The 24,072-nt window shown below is 33.1% G+C and overlaps 2 protein-coding genes across 3 annotated transcripts; one reads left to right on the forward strand and one right to left on the reverse strand.

The window, feature by feature from the left end:
* Positions 1-2,581, forward strand: LOC104769315 (polynucleotide 5'-hydroxyl-kinase NOL9). Its single transcript, XM_010493489.2, has 9 exons — positions 1-158; positions 453-646; positions 858-955; positions 1,058-1,097; positions 1,205-1,362; positions 1,469-1,652; positions 1,754-1,931; positions 2,034-2,133; positions 2,220-2,581. The coding sequence occupies exons 2-9, from the start codon at positions 480-482 to the stop codon at positions 2,399-2,401; spliced, it is 1,107 nt and encodes a 368-aa protein (XP_010491791.1). The 5' UTR covers positions 1-158; positions 453-479; the 3' UTR covers positions 2,402-2,581.
* On the reverse strand, positions 16,708-19,774 carry LOC104769316 (probable receptor-like protein kinase At1g80640). Of its 2 annotated transcripts, none has more exons than XM_010493490.2 (10): positions 19,310-19,774; positions 18,763-18,921; positions 18,305-18,543; positions 18,063-18,195; positions 17,914-17,977; positions 17,714-17,810; positions 17,519-17,618; positions 17,282-17,400; positions 17,109-17,198; positions 16,708-16,999 (listed from the first exon to the last, which is right to left on the reverse strand). In XM_010493490.2, exons 1-10 carry the CDS (start codon positions 19,443-19,445, stop codon positions 16,847-16,849), a joined length of 1,290 nt encoding a protein of 429 aa, XP_010491792.1. In that variant the 5' UTR covers positions 19,446-19,774; the 3' UTR covers positions 16,708-16,846. The 2 variants fall into 2 exon arrangements, with proteins under 2 accessions (XP_010491792.1, XP_019097556.1); XM_019242011.1 differs by lacking the exon at positions 19,310-19,774 and adding an exon at positions 19,021-19,254.

Here is a 24,072-nt window from a genome sequence, read left to right on the forward strand (position 1 = left end):
CAATTAGAAAATTAAAAGCCCTAATATTTTTATCGTTCCCTCTTCTTCTCCGACGGCTCGATTACATTCTCCTCTGGTCCAGAACTCCAAATCGCCGGTTATTATCTCTTCCCCGACGGTTGGTTTCCAGTTTCGTCACTCTCCGTGATATTTAACAAGTATGTTTATGTTGAGCTTGATTCTCTCTACTAAGATGTCTTAGCTCAATAGAGACTTTACCTGGGCACCATCGTAAAACTTATAGATTGTAAAATCGAGCTCGTTGTTAGGTACTGGAATCCAATTTAGATGCATCAAATTCGAGTTTGAGTCTGTTATAGCCGTGTGTTTTAAGTAGAAATGGATCAATTTTGTTCTTTGTTACTATACACCACATAGCTTAAACCCTTTCTTTTTGTGAGTTAAATACTTTTGGTATCTTCTTTAAATTTGTGTTCGATGATTTCTATTAGAGAGAAAGAAAGCACGAGTTGGCTGCAATGTCGGAAGCAGAAAAGAAGTTGCCTTTCATACCAGAGGAATGGTCGGATGCAGCAAGTTCTGTTTCCTGCAGTTCGTTGCAACCTGTTATAGCTTTGGTCTGTGGCCCTAAAAACAGTGGCAAGAGCACATTTTCACGCAACCTTGTTGAAGTTCTTCTCCAAAGGTTATTATTTGCTTATCTTCCAGTCCCCTCTCTCTGAGTATCAGTTCTATATTTGTGTCTTTTCTCAGTGAAAGATGTCTCATTTGACCTCCTCACAATATGCCATTTGAACTATAATTTGAAACCTGAATTTGAATGGATCCAAATTGGCTTGTGATGGCTGCTTTGTTTGGATACGTTTTGCTGAAAAAGTAACCTTTGTGGTTGACAGATACAAAAGGGTTGCTTATTTGGACACTGATGTTGGCCAGCCTGAATTTACTGCACCTGGTTTTCTTTCTCTCACAGTTGTCGATAAATCAATTCTAGGTACCCTCATTCTTATTTGCTTTTGACGATTCCTCTTGCTGTTTGCATTCCTAAAACTTGTTGTAATAATGCTCTTTCTATCTGTCACTTATGCCTTTCTAGAATCGGATTGGACAGTTCCATGCGTTAAGACACCTGAAAGGTAGTTTGATTCGAGCTAATGTTCTTGGAATCAGTTAGCACCGAGTCTTTGGTTTAGAATTAAAGCCGTTTGTTCTCATTTCTCTTTTTATTATTTTGATGATGCAGATGCTTCTTCTATGGTGATGTTTCTTCAAAGAGGGATCCAAAGGCATATTTAAGATATGTATATACCTTATTCGATTACTACCAGCTATACTTCTGCAAGTCTAGCGAGAACAAAACTGAATTGCCGCTTGTCATTAATACACCTGGATGGGTTAAAGGTACTTCACTCTCTTTTATCCTTTCAAAACAATAGAGTTATGTCGAAACAGAAGAAACTACAGATTTTTTTCTTTCACTAATATAATGGTGCTTCACAATCTTTAGGAATTGGATATGATTTATTGGTGGACGTACTGAGATATGTTTCACCTTCCCATGTTGTGAAAATCAACATCTCTGCTTACAACAAGAACCTACCAGCTGGGTTGTTCTGGTTAGACGGTAATGATGATGAGACAGCTCACTTGATAGAGATTCAATCTGCTTACAAAGACAGATATAACCGATCGTAAGTCCTGTACAATGCTATTAATCGAACAATCTCATCAATATGCTTTTATTGTCTGTGTAGTAGTAGTTACATGTTTTTGTATCCTGTTTTTTTGACAGCGTTTTAATACATAAGGACGGTCACTTGATGAGGGACATGCGTATAATCGCCTACTTCAAGCAATGCATTAAAGGAAAAGAAGTAAACACGATCAAAGAACTAACCCATGAACTCGCTTCACATACTCCTTATGAAGTTCCAATATCGAGTTTGACAATCAACCATCTGCATTGTCAGGTAGAAAATAAAACAATGTGAAAGGGTCATATCATTATCATGGTAATCTATATAAGATATGATGCCAATAATGGGTTTCTCTTGTTTTTTTGTTCCCTCTAGATCCCAAGTACCGAAGTGTATTATAGTTTGAATGCTTCCATTGTTGGTTTGGGAGTTAGCAACGACGTGTTTGAAGATTTGCCATCATGTGTAGGTCTTGGTAAGTTGTTGTTTTATCCATTGTAATAAGTGAAAAAGCCTGTGGAATCTGGGATAATGATTTATTTATTGAAATTGGTTAAATAGGAATCGTGAGGGGAATTGACACAGAGAGAGGAATCTTGTATGTGATCACACCAGTTCCAGAAAACGTAGTTGAGAATGTGGATCTTCTATTGCAAGGCTATATTCAGATACCTACTTGCCTTTTAGAGGTGAAGGATTACAGGTCGCCATATTTATCTGCCAACGTCTTAGCTTCCACCTAAATTTTTCTTCTTCTAAGACATTTTTTGCTCAGCTTTTTTTTTCTCTGGTTACTCTGTATCACTTCATCTTACCAAGTTTCAGTCTTTTTCTTTCAAATATACATATATTTGTAACCTCATATTATGATTGCCTTACCTAAGGCAAAATCCAAAAATCTCATCAAGGTTAACAAAACCATCTTTCAATGTGTTAGAAGTGAAGGCTATGCTTACTCGTTCATCAACTTCTCTTTGCTGTTTTCAATCTCTTTAAATCTTCACTAGTAGATGTTTAAACTGGTGTTATCTACTGATTAAGTTCGTTGCAATTCTCTTAAGTTTAGACTCAAATTAAAACATTCAATTCCAAATTTGAAGTTTGAAAGATCAAAATACAAAAGACCGAATCTAGACTCAAACTCAATTCAATAATGGTTTTTTTTTTGCCTAAATTTCATATTTGATGTATTTAATTGCATTTTATCTAACTTGTGTAGCTTTATGTGATATCGATCCCAAGAGAGTCTTTGTTGTCTCATCCCATAATCTTTGGATCATACCCACATGTTTTTATTGTACAAGTGAGATCTTTGATACACACTAGTAATTTTTTTTTTTTTTAACAAATGATACACACTAGTAATAAGAAACAATTTCATATAATAATTACGCTGAACTTATAGCTAGTTAGATGGTTTCCTTCAAAATTACTCTGTCCACCCCACCATACCCTAACCATTTATTTTTAGTGCGTACATTCGCTTCATGGCGTTGATCATGCCGTCCTCTTTGATTCCCAAGCCTTTACTGGGATTAAAGTTCATTTTGACATTATTGGCATCACATTTTTAGAGTATGCAGTCCACGTCCACTCTGCAAGAAAAAAAGCAAATTTAGACTTCCCAAGATTCCGATTTTGATACCCAAAAACAAAAAAAAATCATATTCACTTATTTGGAATCGAATCCTTTGGGAGTTTTTTCCCTTTGTCGATGCGATGGACAACAAGGTATAAAAATAAGAGTTTAATGGTTTTATGATGTAAACTGCTTTTGGGTTTAACTAGGCAAAAATTCCCCATTGGCCAAATCAAAAATAAAAGTTTGACTGTGATGTAAAACTGCTTTGAGAGGTTTAATTAGGCTTAGGCAAATAATCAATAGCTAATACACTTTCACAAAAGCTAATACCTCATGTAGCTTGGATTGTCTACGAATTTAAATTTAACCCACTAAATAACACATGTAGTCCAGAAGAGTTATTCAGTTTGTTTACTCCGACTAGTACAGTAGGGTAAGCTAGTTAAACTGTTAAAGTAACTTTTTTAGTTTAGTAAAATATTTAAGTTTTAGGTAAAAATGTGGTGTTGTCCCAAACTATTTAAAATCTACCAAACATTTGTCTATTTAAAAAATAGACTAATTGTGTATATACGCATCATAACTGATGAGAGAATTACTAACTTTTTTTTTGAATAAAAAAGAGAGAATTACTAACAAACCACAGGAAACGGGTTTCTTCTATCACCTTTAAAAACAACATTTAGATTCAAATTTAAACACTCAATTCCAAATTTGATGTTTGAAAGATTTATAACAAATAACAGAATCTAGACTCGAACTCAATCTCAAACTAAAACTAGTCTATATTTTGAGGTGGAATATAGTAAGGGGCAAAGAAGCTATCCGTTATACTTTCGACGTTGAAGTGACGCATGCTGACAAATGCCAATTCATCAACATTTGAGACGACGCTAGGACCGATCTCGTGGGGAAAAGAGCTAGCAGGGACACAAAAAGGTTTAACGCACCGGTGAAGTTGAGACTGAGCCGATTCATTGCGAAAAAACAAAAAATCAGAATAAAACACTCCTCTTTCTCTCCTCCTTCTCTCTAAAAAACCTAAACCTAATATTTGCGCCGCCGCCTCTCCGGTTGCCCTTCCGGTACCGGAGAGGGCTTTTCTCCTGTCATCGTCGTCCTCTGTGAGGTGGTCCTTCGTCTCCGGTCTGGTTCTCTCGTGATGGTGGTTTCCGGTGTTGTCCCGGCGCGTGAATCGGAGTCTTCGTTGGAGGGGACTGTTAGTGAAAGCTCGAAGGAGTTGCTTGAGGACGGCTTCTTTTTTGTGGCTGGAGTTGGCAGATCGGGGCTGAAGACTCTGTGTGTTAGGACTCGCTGGTGGGTTCGTTGGCTTCGGTGAGAAGTGAGAGCCGTGGTCTCTCTTCGGTGAGCTCCGGGGGTCATCTGGTGTTTCNGAGGGGTCTGTTAGTGAAGGTTCGAAGGAGTTGCTTGAGGACGGCTTCTTGTTCGTGGCTGGAGTCGGCAGATCGGGGCTGAAGACTCTGTGTGTTAGGATTCGCCGGTGGGTTCGTTGGCTTCGGTGAGAAGTGAGAGCCGTAGTCTCTCTTTGGTGAGCTCCGGGGGTCAGATCTGGTGTTTCTCTCACTGGATCCTGACTTCTCTCCGTCCAGCCGAGGCGTCACGTTACAGATCGGATTTGGCTTTGACAGGTAGGTTGGGCGGTTCTTCATTGTGGGCCTTGAATCTACAAGGGGAAGACAGTGGTGGGTGGTTTGCATCTCCGGCAACAGAGGCGTGGTTTTCTCTTCCTCCGATGCAGTTGTGGCTTCTGTTTGGTAGGTCGGGAAGCTTCTAGATCAAGCCGCGTTTGTTCGCGGTGGAGCTTTCCCTTGGTTCACCCTTCCAATAGAAGCTGTGGTTGCGGCAGAAGTAGGAGGAAGACAGGAGGGTAAATGTTGCATCGTTGCGGTGGTTAACCTAGATGTTTAGGCATCCTTAGGGGCTATCATGGGTTCCGGGTTATGGAGGATGGATTGAGCCATCATCCTCTGAAAAACGCCATGATTTTGTGTCCACCAGACCGGATTGAAGCAAATCTACCTTGAAGTTGCGGTGGTCGCCGGAGCTGGAGGAAGCGTGTTAGATCTGAGTGAGCGGGTTGCTAGGCATGGGACCTGACTTCGCAAAGCCTAAGATCGGTTGTTTGAGCATGTCGGAGGATCTGTAGCGGGTCAGGTGGTCCACCGATGAGGAATCCGAAACAGAGTTTGGTTGCTTCTGTCAAGGGTTCCGATTTGGTGTGACCGCCGCAAAGCCGTGGATCCTGCAACTACCGACGTTCATGTTCGAGCTTCTGTCTCAAGGTCATTCAGCAGGATCCGATCGTTTTTCCGGCGACGGCAACGTCCTCCGTTTCTCTCTTTTTGTAACTGTTGAAACTATGTAATTTTTCAAGATCAAGTCCATTTTTTGGGAAGGCCCATTAATATTAATATAAAGTTTATTTAAAANAAAAAAAAAAAAAAAAAAAAAAAAAAAAAAAAAAAAGAAAAAAAGTTGAGACTGAGCCGACAACAATAAACTAAAAGAAGGGTTTTAGCGGTCCCGGTCTGGTTCTACTACAATCCAATTTTCTTGACGTTTAATTAAACCGACCCCGATGATCTCTGTTTTAAACTTTCAGTTAATTTTGAACATTGTACACTGTACACAATTCTACTCTTCATTAGTAGATGTTTAAACTGATGTTATCTACTGATTAAGTTCGTTGCAACGTTTTTGACTCTGTTAAGCTCTCTTCAGTGTTTCCACTTACTTTGTCTATTATATAATAGAACTGTGCATACGATAAGAGAATTCCTAAGAAAGCACAGGAAACAGATTTTCTTCTATCACGGACCTAAAGAAACAACATTTAGACTCAAATTAAAACACTCAATTCCAAATTTGAACTTTGAAAGATTAAAAACCAAAAGACAGAATCTAGACTCAAACTATATTTCAGACAAACTAGTCTATAAACTGAGGTGGAATAAAGTAAGGGGACATGATTCTTCTATCTGTTTCATTTTCGATGATGTCTTCATATATGCTGACTAATGCCAATTCGTCAACATCCAAGATTGCGGCAACGCTTTCATCGATCTCGTGGGGTAAGTATCTAGCAGGGACACAAAAAGGTTCGGAATATGAGAGGAACATGACGATATCTCCGATGTCTCTAGTGTAAACAGCGTTTCCTTCCTCGTTTCCTTCCATTAAAGCCTTTGTTTCCATTTTCGCAATACCGTCGACGATCTTGGCGTTCTTCTTGTAGCACTTGACGATGAAAGTTTCGCCTGTGGATCGTGACTCCACCAAATATTCGCTCATGTAGCAAGAATGCAAAAGCTTGCGTTTGGCCTTATTCAGCTTGGGAAGTTTTTTGAAGTGCACAGTCTGCAGCTCGGGATCGTTGTATTTGCCGAGATACCATGATCCAATAAGGTGGCCTCCAGATCCGGTTATACAAAACTTGTTATGTTTCTCGGAAAACATAACACGGGAGGAGGAGAAGCAGGGGTTTGAGATTCTGATGTTGATCCACTCAGAGTTGCTATGAGCCGGTCTGCAAAAGCTGACTTGAGGTCCCAAGAACTTGACAGCCACGACACAATCCTCATCCTCTGGAGAAGATGAGGACATGGACACGTTGGTGATAATTTGGGTTTGGCATTGAGGCAGAGTGACAAGAGGAGGAAGAGGGATTCGTTTTGGGTCCGTAACCGATGCAACCGGGATTAGATCATCATGGAGACGCAGACTTCCATTCGTTTTGGGTCCGTAACCGATGCAACTTGGTTTGGTGAAGAAATGTATTTGCCTCTTTTCCTTTATAACTTGGTTGCTGATTCAAGCATTTGTATCTTTTGGGTATAATAATTCTATGTAAAATGTATGTTTTATAAATTTAATGTAATATTAATTTTATTTATGAATCAATTTACAATTTATATTTTATGCAATATAGGTTTCAAATAATTGAAATATAAAACATAATAATATACATTACAGCAGCATTAACAAAATAAACAAAACAATATTTTACCGCACAAATAATATGATACAAACAATATTTTATAGAACTAATAAAATAATATAAAATAATATTTTATAGCTGACGTTTAGCGCTATAATAGGTTCGACTATCGTAGCATTTTAAAAATGCTACGATATGTAGGAGGCTATTATATCTTCTCATGTCCTAGCGTTTATAAAAGCGCTACCAAAGTCCTATAGTAGCATTTTCAGTGTGTCACCAATACCCATATTTCTTGTAGTGATGATCAGACTCAATTTGAGGCCACAAATAATGAAATCTCAGCCACAAAGTAATGCTCATTTTTAAGACGTGACATAACCATGAATCAATCGCAACTATAGCCTATTGTAACTAATACCAATGTGTAAACAGGGAATGCGGATGGTAATCATACAAAGTCAACAGGCCAATTAATCCAAAGAGAGAGAGATGCACCGAAAAAACATGGTGAGCATGTCTAAAAGAGAGACACGCACAGAGAAACTTGCAGTTTTTGTTTTCTAAATATACATATTTGTAACCTCATATTATGATTGCCTTTTTTTCGTTATTTTTTGTTTAGAGAAACTTGCAGCAACGTTATTAGTTCATTCCGGTTTGCGTAGAGCGGCGTCTTATATATAAATTTTATTAAGGATATTATACATAAATTTTTAAATATTTCGTGAATAAATCTAAATAGATTTCCTTAACTTTGTTTTAAAAATATTAGTTTAAATTTGAATCAGAGAATATTAAAAGCATATTTTGAATGTCTTGTAAGACTTTGACTCAATTCAAATAGTTTTTTTACCATAATTTTTTTAAAAAAACAGAATTTTTAAAATTAATGTATTTTAACTAATTTTTTAGTGACAAAACAAATAAATAACCAAGCTATTCTTATAATCCTTTGTAAACAATGATAGACAGTTTGCACATATAGTGTACTGACTAGGGATGTCAAAATGGTTAACCCAAACCAATTCAACTCATTATCGAATGAGTTAAAAGTTAGATGAGTTTATGAGTTGATTCAACTCATTTAATAATTGGGATGGATCAACCCATGAATCCATCTAGTTAAATGAGTTAGATGAATAATCATGTTGATCATCTACAATATTAATTAATTAATATTTAATATAAAATTATAAGATGATCAGTGATGGAATATAAATTTAACACATATGTTGATCAGTGATGGAATATCCTAAGTTGATAACTTAAAAACAACATGAGCACCTTATGAAATGAGAATACAAAAACACTCATTTACACACTAGTACTGCTTAAATTAATATTCTATAAATTAATAAATACTATAAATTAATAAATTTTGTTGGTCCCAATTTGGGTCAATGTAAAAAACAGCAAAATTTGATAAGATAATATTTTTTTTTTTGAAATTTCCTTGTAAAATATAGTCAATCATAAATTAATAATCATGTAATTTTACATATAGATATACTGATATAATAATATATGCTTTAAATTTTTGATTTTTCCAAGAGCTCATATCTATAAAACAATTTGTTGTATTTTCAAACTATAATTATATAAAATACTCAATAACATGTCATAAAATAACTAATATTTTAAAATATCATTAGGCTACTAAAATACAAAAATTGATATTATTATCCATAGATAAATTTGAATTTATGTATGTCATGTGTATAAGTGATATTTTTTATAGTATTTATAATTATGGTCAATAACGTTTTATAAATATTACAAATTCAATTCTAAAACTATAAAACTTATAATATCCTAAAGTCTAATATTCTTATGCTAAAATTGTCTCAACTAATAATTTTTAAAATTGAAATGTATTTCTATAAATTGTTAATTATTAATTAATACTATAAAATAATAAATATTAATTTATAGATAAATTAATATCATTATAAATTAATAAAATGTCATGGTTCCAATTTATTAATTTATAGATGTTTTACTGTAAGAATTTCACATATGAATCGCTTTCATTTACATCGGAGACTTCAATCGGTTCCATCATGCCGTTTTCGTTGAGTCCAAGCCCTTTACCGAGATGCGAATCCAAGTAACTCGAATTTGATTTGTTTTTGGGTTTCGAAATCGGAATCTTTGAATTCTAAATTTTTGGTTAGCTTTCAAACGCTCAATATTTTATAATTAAATTTATGTTAAGACAACTACAAAGGTTGTGCAATGTAGATGGTCTTAGATTCTCATTTCAACTTTTTCATGTACCTATTTCTTTATAAACACCTAAATGACAATAATTTGGCTGTTCAAAGAAAAATCCTGATTAAAAGGTGACAAAAGAAGAGGTTAAAATATGCTAATATCACTAATCAGAATGACAATAATTTGGCTGTTCAAAGAAAAATCCTAATAAAAAGGTGTCAAAAGAAGAGGTTGAAATAGGCCAATATCACTAATCAGAAACATTACCATTTACCAAGCAATGCTCATGCTCTCTTTGTATAATAATAATGACATATAATCGCAATTCGATATCTTATGGTTATCATCAAGTTCATGTCATTTTTACGCCCATAATAAACAAGGCTACACAAGTAATTAGTTTCTTGATTCTTTTATTAGCATCTGATTTCATATGTTGGTTATATAGCTGTCAAACTTTAGCTAGAAAACAAAAACAACTTTTTTACATGATTTGAATGTCAGTGCGTTCAAAAATCATTTCTGGTCATATACATCAGAAGGAAACATAATAATGTAATGGGCTTTCTCAGAGATACACGATGAGTATTTGGTACGAATAAACCTCCAACCTAGGTCTTCCATAGCAAACTTCTATAATGATATGAACTAGATTTTATCCCGCGGTACACCGTGTGTATATAATTTTTATTATTATTTATATTTTATGTTGTATTAGTTTATTAAATACTTATGTTTTGTAAATAGAGGAATAACTAAATTTTCCGGCCATTTGTGCGGCTAAACGTTTATATTAATTTTGTAGCCCGCAATATACTTCATGACCATTTGTTTGTTATATTTAGTTTGTTTTGTTTAGTGTTTGAAACTCTATTTTAATTTTTAATTATTGTAACAACAAAATAAAGGATCTAAATACATGATAAGTAAATTATACGTTGTGATTAAGTCACATTTTTCCTAATGATTTAATTATTTTACATAATCTTGGTCAAATCAATTTGATTTTATATGTCAAATATTCAAATATTTGTAGTGTTAACAAATAATAAAATGAGGATTTAACCCGTGTTAACACAAATTTAATGATATTTTATTAATTCCATCATGTCCTTTTTATATAATTCATCTACTATATAACCATATTATATATTATCTTAAACTTTTTTTATTTTTACATATTCGTAATATTTTAAAATTTTATTAAGTTTATATATATATATATATATATATATATTAATTATAATCTATACTATTAAAAGGGAAGCATTTTTAACAAATAGACATAGATTAAGAGATTATTACATGAAATGTCATTTAAAAAAGAATAATGATATATATATAACTCAGAGCCAAACATCCTACTATATTAATTGAGAAGTACAAATATAAAACTAACATTAAATGTGTAAAAAATTACATTCAATTGCCATTAGAAACTTTTAATTAAGATTAATAAATAAATTAAATAAATATAATTAATTAAAAAAACGAAAATCGGGGATACATTAAATAGAATAAAAATAAAAAAAATCTATTAGAATCAAAACTAATCTGTATTTAAAAAAAAATTAACAGCTAAGATTTTAAAAATCTAATCAAATAAAATCTACAACTACAAATTTTATCCTACTATATTAATTGAGAAGTACAAATATGAAACTAACCTTAAAATGTGTAAAAATTACATTCAATGTCATTAAAAATTTAATTAAGATTAATTAATTATTTAATTAATTAATTAAATAAAATTATTTAAAAAATGAAAATCGGGAATACATCAAATAAAATAAATTGTAGAAAGGTAAAAAAAATCAATTATAATCAAAACTAATTCGTACTTAAAAAATTAACAGGTAAGATTTTAAAAACCAAATCGAATAAAATATACAGCTACAAATTTTATAAAAAAACATTTTCACCATAATTAAAATTATTATAGACAAGAAAAGGAAGCCACAAAAAAAAAAACAATAAATGTTGTTTTCAAAGAGACTTTTAGAACTTTTACTAGCTATACTTAGGGGGGTGTATTGAAACTGGAATTTTGGAAGATTTTGGAGTTTTGTTAAAATCACATATTATTCAAATTAGGATTTTAAAATATGTTCTCAAATCCCATGTTATTGAAAATGAAATTTATATAAAATCATCTAAAATCATTCACAATACTCTGTTATTCAATCAAGTATTTTTAAAAGTCATATCAAATCCACTGTTATTCAAACTAAACAATAGATTTTTAAAAAAATACTGAAAATGGATTTTGAGTGATTTTGGATACTTTTGTAGTTGGAAAATAAGAACAAAACAATCACACCACGAAAGGTGGTATTTGAAAGAATTAAAAACAAAACAAAAAAATGTCCAAAAAAAAAGACTGCATCGTGAGAGATAACCCAATTGACTTAAAAGTCTAGACCTCTTTAGCTCTCTCTTCTCTCTTCCTCCTCGTCATTCTCTCTCCCTTGATCCATTGAACAAAAACAAAACAGAGATTGATTCATGAATGATGTTGTTAAACATGAAGTGCTGAAGTTAGAAGCTCTCACTTCAGATTTAGGTATTTTGTTTGTATGTTTGATGTTCTATAACCACAGCATTGTCGAATTTAGAAGCTGTTGAGCTCTTATTTCATATTCCATTCTCTATTAGTTCTAGGTTATGTTTATTTCTATGATGACACTCTTTTGCTTGAGGAGATTGAAACATGAATGATGGAAAAAAACCTTGGGATTTAAAGGTTAGTGTCCTCTGATCATGCGTGCAAGTTGAATGTCTTTTGGCACGCTTGGCATGAATGGGGCAAACGTTAGTGTCCTCAAAGAGACCAACAAGGTACGCTTCTGCAGCCTCCTAAAGTGCAATCACAGCATGGCTTTGGAAATGCAGATCAGTCTTGAAATCTTGGGCAATCTCACGAACAAGTCTCTTGAAAGGGAACTTCCTGATAAGTAACTCATTACTCTTCTGGCACTTACAGATTTCACGAGCAACAGACATGGATCATTATATGAGGTGCAATTTTCTTGTCTTTGCCAACAAATGAGATTTTGCGTACGATCTCTTTTTTTTTTTAACTATATAAATATCCTAAAATCACCTAAAATTCCAATAACCAAATCTCACCAAATATCAAATCTCAAATCTCACCAAATCCTAAAATTCTAGATTCAAAAACCAAATCTCCTAAAATTACACTCAAATCTCTCAAAATCCTAAAATATTAAAATCTCAACAAATCTCCTACAATACCAAGTTCAATACACCCCCCTTAGTTGTTCTTTTTTACATGTTAGTAAGGATTGCGTTTAGTTGACAAAAGTTTAAACAATTTTATTCATTACAGACAAATATTTTATTGACAGGTTTTCAATAAACATTTTTAAAATACAAAAATTATAATATAAGCAAACTAAATTTTTAATCATAAACTATTATAAATAACATTATGATAAAATAAATTATTACAAATTTTTATTAGAAAAATGTTCAGTCCCCGGTTATGCGCAGGTTAGTACCTAGTATACAATTAATAGAAGAACTGTATAAGGTAAACATGTATCCAAACATATATGTAATTAGTAGCACAAAAAGGGAAACAAGTAAACAACATTTACGACATACAAAAATAATTAGCATTCAAACAAGTAAACAACAATAATTAGCATTCAAAATTTCCAAAATCCGAATCTTAACAGTTACGAATTTAAATATCAACCATGAGTCATTAGGATCAAATTCAAAATCTTTAGAAATATATATCTACTTACCATGTGCACACAATATTAATTACTATCACCTAAATTATAGATATTTTCAATTCAAAAAATCGTAAATATAGGAACAAAACTAACAATTTTGTTCTGAAAACATATGGTATCAATTGCATTTATCCTATTAATGGAACCGCTGACCTCCACTATAAATATAACCATCGTTAGACAAAGAGCTTTGTACCCGATCCTACTTGAAATATCTAATTTTATATATTAAAATGGCTACCAATGATGGCAGATCCGAATCATGATGTCAAGCTTTTCAAACCAGTGGAGATATATTGAAGGTCGTTTTATCAGATAAAATAATGAAAAAATTATCAATTATAAACTATGGTTTCAATTTATAAAGTATTTAGTATGCATACTTCTTTTCTAAGTCTTTTTTAATATGAAACTAATTTATGTTGAATTCTATTTTTTTACAAAGTTCAAAAATTCATGTTTAACTCAAGAAAATATATGTGAGGCGTTTTTGTTCTATTTTGAACTACTCTTTTAAGGTTTTTATGCTTTTAGTATTCTAATATTTTTCATCTTTCAAAAGGGTTCTCATTTACATCATTGTTGACAAAATCCTAATCATTTAACAACAAAATGTGTTGTTTATCTTTATGAAATTATATCTTAAGACTATCATAACTATGAAAATAGTAATATCTTTAATTAAGATTTGAAATTTTAAATTGATATTTTCATTTTATATATTATTAATGATACATGAAGATACCAATATAGATACCTGGAGGTACTTCCTACCAAAAAAAATACGTGAAAATGCCAATTATTAATGATTTATATATTTTTTTGTCACACATGATTTTAATATTTATATGTATATATATGTTTGCAGGCGGTAAAAAGAACAAATGTTGTTACTACATATGGTATCAAGGAGAAAAAACATGTAAGGTGAAACGTGAAGGAGTATTGACAAAGGACTTTAATTATCAAGAATATAATTCTGAAGTGATTGATTCTACTTAATATAATTGTATAGTAGACTTGTGTAACCATCCACACATATAGCATAGGTATATATGTGTATATATGTGTGATATAAAAAATCAAAATGTGTATTAATATATTTTACAAAATTATTTTTAAATTGCAAATTGACTTTTTGTTTATTTTTCATTTAATTTTTATGTTACTTAAATTGCAGCAATCAAACAAAACATATTTTAGAGTATTGGTTAGAACTGCATATCCAAACTTATACGAAACCAATAACCTACGATAAAATTTTTGAAATATGATTATCAATTTTAAATAACATAAAGAAATCAATTTTAATTTGATTGCGTAAATATAGAACTAAACATACCAAGTTTTTTTTGGGGCAAAAAGAAGCTATCTCACCAACTAAAACGAAAAAACCTATCATACCAACATAATTACCGTAATTGTGTTAGTGCATAAGGAAAAGTTTTGTTAATAAATACTAATGAATAAATATCAAATTTAAAGGGGAATAGTTTCACTTCTTTTCACATATGAATATATAAAATTTTGGGTAACAGGCTACAATTTTTTTTTTTTAATAGCTATATTTTATTCTCAAAATCTAACATGAGTACGAGCAATTTGGAATGGAATAAATTTGAGTATTTTTGAATATCTTACTTAGTTTTAGTCTATCAAAACATAAAATAATCTCTTATCCAATCTCATAAGACATATTTTATAGATAATTTTTTTTATTGAAATACATGTTACCCACGGGTTTTGCAAATTCAACACGGCGAATACAAACATTGCTCATGTGGTTTTTGGGTGACAAGTAAAAAAAAATAGCAAAACTATTACAAAGTAAGTCTATCAATGTGGGTTTGTAACGCTATACAATTTAGGTCATCAAGTTTAGGAATTTTAATCATTATGGCAGATTTTATCCAATTTGATAGATAATTTTGAAAAATATAAAGAAAAAATGTATAATGTCCACTAATTTGTAAAAATTAAATATCCAAACAAAAAGTACATAAGTATGAATATCCCATCCAAATCTTCTACCTATTTCTTTATATGTTAGACTAAAATATACAATCTCAAATGGATAAAGTATTTTTAAAATCACAGTTATGAAATATAATAAACATGACATATATGGGACGTGACGGTTTTTCTGTCCAGATATAAACATTCTATATTCGTCTTACTTTTTTAAATTGTAGTTGTTTATACTTTTTGTCTAAAAAACAAAACATATATGATCATTCTTTTCGTTTAAAATAATAATAACATATCAAATGCTATACTGATAAGAGTTTAGATTATAATTGTTATTAATATTCATTAAAAATATGTTTATAAACATTATCCTGCACATACATAAATATTGCAAACCTGATAATAATCTTAATTTTTGAAATCAACCCCGCACATACGTGCTGGTCCGAATCTAGTATTTAAACAAATGCGAATCGAAAATTTTCCTATGTTCAGAATCAAAGGTTACAGGTTTTAGAAAACAAAATGGGAATCAAATTGTTGTTTTTTTGTTTGCAAAGGATTCAAAGATAAAATATCTTCAAAACACAATAGAATGTATGGTTAAATATATCAAAGTTTTTGTTTCCATATTAATTGCTGTAAATTTTTTTAGTTGAAATTGAATGTAAAATATTTAGAAAACAAAATCTGACATAATGCTATTTTGGAAAATTTTTAGGGATTAACTTTGTAAATAAGTACAAATAAAAAAGTAGAACCCAAGTTGTACTTAAAAGATTTATATATAGATTTCCAGATTAGAAGAAGCTAGGAGTTAAGTCCATTGTGTCTTTAATCGCAATCCAATCCAGGCATATTGCTTCGTTGGCCTGGCCTTTGGCCGGCTCTGAGTCTAGAAGAGTTATTCAGTTTGTTTATTCCGACTACTACAGAAGTAGGGTAAGCTAGTTAAAGTAACTTTTATAGTTTAGTAAAATATTTATGTTTTAGGTAAAATCGTAGTGTTGTCCGAAACTATTTAAAATCTACCAACCAGGCCTTAAGTTGTCTATTTATAAAATAGAATTGTGTATATACGCATCATAACTGATGAGAGAATTACTAACAAACCACAGGAAACAGGTTTCTTCTATCACCTTTAAAAACAAAATTTAGACTCAAATTAAAACAATCAACTCCAAATTTGATGTTTATAAGATTTATAACAAATAGCACAATCTAGACTCGAACTCAATTTCAAACTAAAACTCAAGTACGGCCGTTTGGATTTTTTTTTGTTTTTCGGATCTTTTTTTATGTGGTCGGTTCTCAATCTCAACTATACCCTCTATAGTTCATCTTGTTGATTAATTATTAGTAGAATGAAGAGAGTTCAAACGAAAGATATATCAACAGTTCCTACAGTTAATGCGTTGTTCAATAATTTACTAATTGAGTAGACATATATACCATGGGATAGACAAATACAGAAGAAAACTGAAAGTAAATAGTTCTCATTTGTCTGAAAATTAATAAATCGCTTTTCATTTACATGACGGGAAAAGAGTTCATCAATAGTGCAAGTAAGAATTTCAAAAGGATACAAAGATGAAAAAACTCGTTATTGTAATGTTCCGGTTAGAACTTCTAACCCAATATACACATCAAAACCACCTACCGGTCAATATTAAACCGATTCTTAAAACCCCCGGTTTTCTTAACAGTGATCCATGGAAGAAGTAGATTTGATGGTTTTTAAGGTTCCACCAAGTTCCATTGGAACCAAAGGTATAAGAGAATGCAAGACGTCTGTAATCAATGGCCTGTAACTCGGTTCTGGCTGCACGCACAAAAGCGCCACTGCTGCTACCTACACATATATTAACATCACAACTCTTGAACTCTTTATCTCATCAAACCCACCTCTCTACTTTGCAAAAAACAAACTAAATCCTTCAAATTTTTTTGCAAAAACGTACCTGGTAAAGGTGTTTTAAATCCATTGTGTCTTTAATCGCAGGATCTATGACGCCTGGTAACTTGGTTCTATCAGTGAGATAAGGCATTGCCTGAGAGAAGGATAAAAAACACAATTCAAGATTTTTGACAATCTTCCAAGTCTTGAAAGAGTCGAGACGATAAATGTATGTACCCAAGTGATGATGGATTGGCATTCACCGGGAGCTAGTTTCTCCACAGGCTTTTTCCCAAGTAAAAGCTCTAACAACACTACTCCAAAAGCATACACATCGCTCTTTTCTGTCAATTTGCCTATTCACCATACAAAAAAAGTATGGTAATGAGGAGGATTAAATGCTTATCATAAGAACAGAACAAGTTTCTTTTTAAGGATGTTTAAGACTCGACAGATTACTAATTCAGGGTTTACCGTCTAGAAGATACTCTGGTGCAACATAGCCAACTGTCCCTGAAAGTTTATGGATCTTGTTCTTTGGACCATCAACAACAGCAAGACCAAAATCTGAAATCTACATTCCATAGAAAGCTAGAGCTTGATGAAACAGAAAAAAACAAAGGAATATGAGACTGAAGCATTACGACTTTAAAACATTGTTCTGCTTACCTTAGCATTGAAATTACTATCCAATAATATGTTGGAGGATTTCAAGTCCCTGTGAATAATCGCTGGATGACAATGTTCATGCAAATATTCTAATCCCCTGATTTAGAAAATAATACAAACAAGAACCATAGCAGTTGCTTTAGTCATCCTGATTGTGAAATGTTTGCAAGTATTAAACACGAGAGAGATATCATGCTCACCTTGATACATCAAGAGCAATCTTCATCCTCATAGGCCATGTGATCGTCGAACCATGAGAAGCTCCTGAGAACTTGAAAAAAAAAGGTTTCAATATTTTTATATACTCACAACTTCAACAAGAATAACAAATGTTCATCAGCTTCTGTACCGTGCAAGTGAGATTCAAGAGAAACGTTTGGCATCAGCTCATAGACGATAAAGCGTGCAGTATCATTCGTGCTATAACCTAAGAGCGATATTATATTCGGGTGCTTGAGCTTACTCAATATCTCAACCTCACTCTGCAAATCTCACAGAAATAAAACATACTCAGGAAGATGAACATTTTGGTTATCTAACTAACTAACGAACTCCATTGCAAAAAATGCATATGGAAGAAAAGAATTGCACCTTATATTCCTTAGCTGCTTCTTCATTGGCACAGTCTAGCTTCTTAACCGCAGCTTGAGTGTTGTTTTCTAATGTGGCTATATATACACACCCAAACCCACCTTGACCCAAAATGTTACTCTCCTTAAAACCACTAGTTCCCTTTTCTATCATATCGTAATCCATCAGCGACACCATTCCCTGCTTTGTAGTTTTCTTATCTAGTGTTTTTGAGGATGTGAATCCACTACATCCACAGCCTTCAAAACAAAAATTGACACATTAAAGACCATGCTCAGAAAAATGTAGGTAAGATAAGTTTCATAGTTTCATTGAGGTAAGAACACAGAGACAGAATTAACAAAACAGCTTCAAAGTTTAATTAATTAGCTATCAAGATTCATCATGGGTTTCAAGATTATGGTCATAAACCAACAAGAACATGAACAAAAAGAAATGTAACTAGGAAGAGAAATTACCTGAGCCCTTAAGGTTCCTTCTCCTGTGGCAAACCCAATAAAGCAGACAGCAAACTAATATTATACCAACAACGGAAAAAGCAGCTGCAAGTAAAATAACGAGTCTCATGTTGTTGTTACTATCTTGTTTATGCAATCCCTTCTCTCCCTTATTATAACCTGATCAACCAAACCAAAAAAAAAAGCCTTCAGATTCAAGAAAATTTGGAAACTTTGCAGACCAAAAAAAAAAAACAAATTGAAGTGAAAAGTTCGAACTTTATGGCAAAGAGATAAGCGTTACAATGGAGGACATGAAAAGGATGTGAGTACGGAGAACAAATTCTTGTGACCCATAAGAGAAAACTCCACAAAAGCTAAAACCTTTACAAAGAAAGTTCGAAATTTTTCTACTTTAACGAACAACAAAATAGCATTAATCATTAAAAGCAACTAGAATCTGTTTCTTTCTTCTTCTAAAATTTTCGAATTTTCATCCCGAATTAAAATGTGGGAGTAACCCTAAAATTGAAGAGGAAAAAAAGAAGGAAGAAAGAAACTAATTTACCAGGAGATAAGCCAGGAGTGAAAGCAGAAGGTTGAGGAGGAAGAGAGTGTTGTGAAGTGAGGGACACAACACATGTGGATTGATGAAGAACATAACCTTGTAGTAAAACAAGAGCTGTAATAACTAATTGTCTCATTTCTTTCTTTCCAAAGGATAAAACAAAAAAAGTTACTTTCAAGAACCCACAGATTTTGAATTGGAGTTCTCTTAGAGAGGAGACATTATTTTGAAGAAGAGAGAAGAAAATTGAGTAATTCAAGAAAAGACCAAGAATGTGTTTGAAAGTTTGAACGAGAGAGAGAGAGAGAAAGAGAGATTTGAGAAAATATTTACTTTCCTATATAACCATAGTTGAAGAGAGAGAGCTCTGAGCAAGAAAATGGTAAAAAGAAAGAGACAAAGAGGATTCAGACGAAACTCTCTTAAGGTGGAGCAGTTAGTTACCATAAAGAAATAATAATATCGTCCGGATAGAGAAAATAATTTTCGGGTGATTAAGGCAAAAATATATATCGTAACTAATGTATGTGTAGACAAAATATATACATGCCATGAATAGAAGATGTTATACATAATCAATAAAATATATTGTGTGAGGTTAAAATATGTTTTGTTGATTGTGTAAATTAGTCCAAACATGTATCAATTTCAGTCAATAAAAAACTCTTAAAATACTTCCTTTTTGGGTAAAGTTGAGTGAAATAGATTTTGATAGTAAACACATAAAATTAATTAATGATAATCTTAATCCAAATTAATTTAGAGTCTAGTAGATATGAACCTTGTGAAAAAAAGAGAAGAAAAAAAAACAATTAAAAAGGAGTCGATACTCTCTTTATATTTACCATTTGAATTTTGAAACTGTCAATATTTGAAATTCATTCATCAATTCACACGACATTCGTGCAAAAACCATTTACAATTTTGATGATAAAAAGGTCTAACCAATCAAAAATAAAATAAAAATATAGTGCATATACAATAAATCAAAATTTTATTCTTCTGGCTTCTTATTATTCAAAATTGAAATAGGTTAAAGTCTAAGAAAAAGTGTTATACTATAGACTTGACTTTTCAAGTACTTTATCAAAAAAAAAAAAAGTAAAACAAAAGTAAAAATATAAAAGCTTTTGTTGTAGAATCTAAACAAAAAGCTGGAAAACACCTGGTTTATATGTTTCTTCACACTTTTCAGACAAGCGATGGGTAGAAGAACCAAGAGATTACTGTTGCAAACCATGAACCATCCATGTGGAGACCACTGAACTTACTAATAAGATTCCTCTAACTATGGAGGTTAAGATTATATAAAATTGTTATTGATGTAGATTTTAATTAGTTTGTCTGTTAAATTTACAAAGCGTGTAAGCAATACATTATACATTACATACATACACTTAACACTCTCTCGTATAATGTAATCAACTTATTATTATTATTTTTTTTTTTATATATGTATTATGTGATTTAGACTACTCCTATACTTCAAAAGCTTTTAAGTGTTCGGTGTTTTTTGGGAGCGTATGTTTTCCCCACATTCACTCTACAAAAGATTTTGTCAAACACTCAAATGGACTTTAATTTTTTCTTCCAAACGAAGTATTATCACGTTTAAACTGAGATCCATGACGAATACGTTTTCCTTTTACTCCGATTAAATTAGCAATTTGTAGAGTTTATTATATAAACAGCATGGCGAATTCGCTTTCTCTTTATCAATCCAATTAGCGAATATTAATTTCTTGTCATGCATGAATACTTCAGATTGGACACCCGACCTACCTTATCCATATTCGTATTTTTTACTTCAAAATATTTCAGTTAGTTGTTGTTGTTCTGTAAATAAGTCCAATGTTAGGAAACTACTCTATCACATGTTAGGTGACCAATGGGTTTGTCTCGAGACATTTAAATATAGTATTTCTTTCCAAAATCCCATTAAGGCCACTCTATTAACCTTTTTAATTATGCGTCTTGATTTGTCCTTAATCATATACCAGAAATCGACAAATATTTTTTCCTCTTCAATTAATTTCGTGTGCTTCTATTTCCTTGACCCACAAGTTAGTGTACCATTTTATGATTACTCTCTCATCTGGATAGAACAGCTTGAATCGTTTTCAGTGTAATAATATCAAACGAAACTCTCGTCAAATAAACTGGTGATTAATGTGATTCCATTATGTTATGAAACACATCTGTTGCACGATTTATTGATTGGTTAGTACTTTTGATTACTAGTCCAAGTTTCTTTTGGTGTTGTTACTCTGTTCTTGTTCATCTCTCTGTTTTCTTATTCTTGTGTTCTGTTTTTCTTTGTTTTTTTATCAATGATTTTTGGGGTGAGCACAAGAGAGATTCTCAGGTCATAAAGAAATATTTTTGGTTTTTGGGTGTTTAGCAAAGGGTTTTTGTGTGTTTATATATGGAGACAATTAAGAAAATTATGTGGTAAACCCTCAATCAACTTTTAAAACACTGATCATGCATTACTATGAACCATATACAGATGAAAACATGCATTTTCACTTCTCAGTATGAATAGAAAGTGTTTCCTTACTAGAACTGAAACCTGATGATGAACCATGATTATGATGAATGCAGCATTCGACACACTCGGCTGTTCTCTGCCCTAGTAGAACCTCATGTATGCAAAATGTATAACTTTTACAAGACGCAAGGCATAAGATCATACGACAGTATCCATACACCACAGTTAGATCATACGACAATATATCATCTTCTAGTCTGTTTGTAGGGTGCAAAACAGTATCCATACACCACAGTTAGATATTGTTGACGGAAAAAAGAAAAGCATTTCATATCGGGTTTGAGACCAAAAGGAAAAATAGAAAGTAGCTGTCTTAACTCAAATCCAAATGAGTAGCCACAAGCAAACAGCAAAAAAACACAAAAAACAATGATAATTCATTGCATAGGTTGAGGTGGGAACATGTAAGGGACCTTGATCGTGTGATGGTCTGAGAAGTCTGTATAGCTATCAGCTCTGCGGAGGCTGAAACCTCCCAACTCCAACACCTGACTCGACTCGTGGACATCGAGGTAATAGATGTAGCTTCCCTTGAGTTCAGGGACGGAGTTACCATGGAGACAGAAAGGCTCAGACTTTGAAAGAAAAATGCAGATATCTCCAATGTCTTCAGTGTAAGTAGCTTTTCCTTCCTTGCCTATCCTGAACACCCTAAAACCTTTGGTTTCCATATTGTAACACTGTTATTAATATTGTATGATAATATTACTTGAAACTAAAACAAACAAAAGTCTATGGAGTGATGACTCTTAGGTCATGTCTACCATACATACCTGTACCAAATAACAAGGAAAGTTTCTCCGTCTGATGACTCTACTAAGTATGGAGTCCTGTAGCACGAAAACAAAAGCTCCTTTTCTGTCTGTGTCAACCTGGGAAGGTTTTGAAAATGCAACTTTTGCAGCTTGGGGTCGTCCTTGAGATCCCAGGATGCCATGTGGTCGCATCCAGAAGCGGGCAATGAGAACATCTGATCTCTTTGAGAATACATAACATGGGAAGTGAAGAAACTGGGGTCTTTGATTCTGATGTTGGTCCATTTGGAGCTCTTACACAGGCTGAGTTGAGGTCCCAAGAACTTGACAGCCACAACACAGTCGTCTTCCTCAGGAGAAGAAGAGGACATGGCCACGTTGGTGACAATCTGAGTCTGACAATGAGGAAGAGTCACAAGAGGAGGCAGTGAAATGGGATTAGGGTTTTGAGTCTGATGCAAATGGGTTCAGATCGTTCTAGAGACACACCACACCCTTCTTTAGTGATAGACTCCTGGAGAGGAATCTGCTCCCAAGAACACACTTTGCAAGGCTTTGAAGGAGATGGATCGGACTGATGAAGATCAAGAGACCAAAGATGCAATAGATCGGACAAATGGAAGGTGAAGGGGGTTGATTATGCAGCGGATTGAAAGAGATGAAATGGTGAAATGATGCAGCGGATAGAAAGGGGGATTGAAGTGAACTTCCAAGAGAGATGAAAATCTCTTAGACTTCAAGCTCGAGTTCAACTTAGATATTACACACTAAGAAGAAAACAAGTTGAGAAGATATTACACACTTCTCAGATCAAACAAGTAAAAGAAAGGTTTTTGATTAAAATGTTTGATGAAAAACAAAGAAGAGATACAAGGTCTTTAAATAGGAGAAGGGGGACGAAGGAGAAGGATCTAGAAGAGAAGAGGTGGAGCTCATGCAAGAGTCCACACTCATGCAAGCTCATGCACAAAGTCTTGGAAATTACAAAGCAATAAATGCAAAGTTTGAATGAGAAAGAGATAGAAAATGGGCCAAGGCCTTTGTGGGGAACCTTGGACCACGAATTGGGCTGGCAAAGGGGCTTGAAAATGTTACTTAGGCCTCATTAAAAACCTTGTCAAGAAAACCCAATGGGACAAAACTTGACCAAGGGAAAAAGAGCACCAAAGCAACATTTTACCCTTTACCGAGCACCTTGAGCTGTGAGCAACGTCATAGTGGTTTGAGCCATGTCTTCTTGGTTCTTGTCCAGCTCCTTGAGTAGTCCACTGATAGCTTGGTTGAACCTCTTGGACCGTGACCTTGTTATAGGACCCGCCATAACGATTAGTGCATCCTCCGCTGCTTCTGCTGGTACAAGCTGCTCCTCCGCTGCTTCCTCTGGTTCAAGCTGCTCCTCCGGTGCTTCCTCTGGTTCAAGCTGCTCCTCATGTTCGTGTGGTTGAGTGGAGCTGTCC

The sequence above is a fragment of the Camelina sativa genome, chromosome 20 (genome assembly GCF_000633955.1).
Source record: "Camelina sativa cultivar DH55 chromosome 20, Cs, whole genome shotgun sequence".
Classification (NCBI taxonomy): domain Eukaryota; kingdom Viridiplantae; phylum Streptophyta; class Magnoliopsida; order Brassicales; family Brassicaceae; genus Camelina; species Camelina sativa.

Excerpts from the sequence above, each read along its gene's own strand:
- LOC104769315 (XM_010493489.2), top strand. The coding sequence starts at position 480 with ATGTCGGAAGCAGAAAAGAAGTTGCCTTTCATACCAGAGGAATGGTCG. Across the intron at positions 647-857 it reads GTTGAAGTTCTTCTCCAAAG|ATACAAAAGGGTTGCTTATT; the intron begins GTTATTATTTGC and ends TGTGGTTGACAG. Across the intron at positions 1,653-1,753 it reads AAAGACAGATATAACCGATC|CGTTTTAATACATAAGGACG; the intron begins GTAAGTCCTGTA and ends TTTTTTTGACAG.
- LOC104769316 (XM_010493490.2), bottom strand. The coding sequence starts at position 19,445 with ATGAGACAATTAGTTATTACAGCTCTTGTTTTACTACAAGGTTATGTT. Across the intron at positions 18,922-19,309 it reads CACTCCTGGCTTATCTCCTG|GTTATAATAAGGGAGAGAAG; the intron begins GTAAATTAGTTT and ends TTGGTTGATCAG. Across the intron at positions 17,401-17,518 it reads ACCAGAGTATCTTCTAGACG|GCAAATTGACAGAAAAGAGC; the intron begins GTAAACCCTGAA and ends TATGGTGAATAG.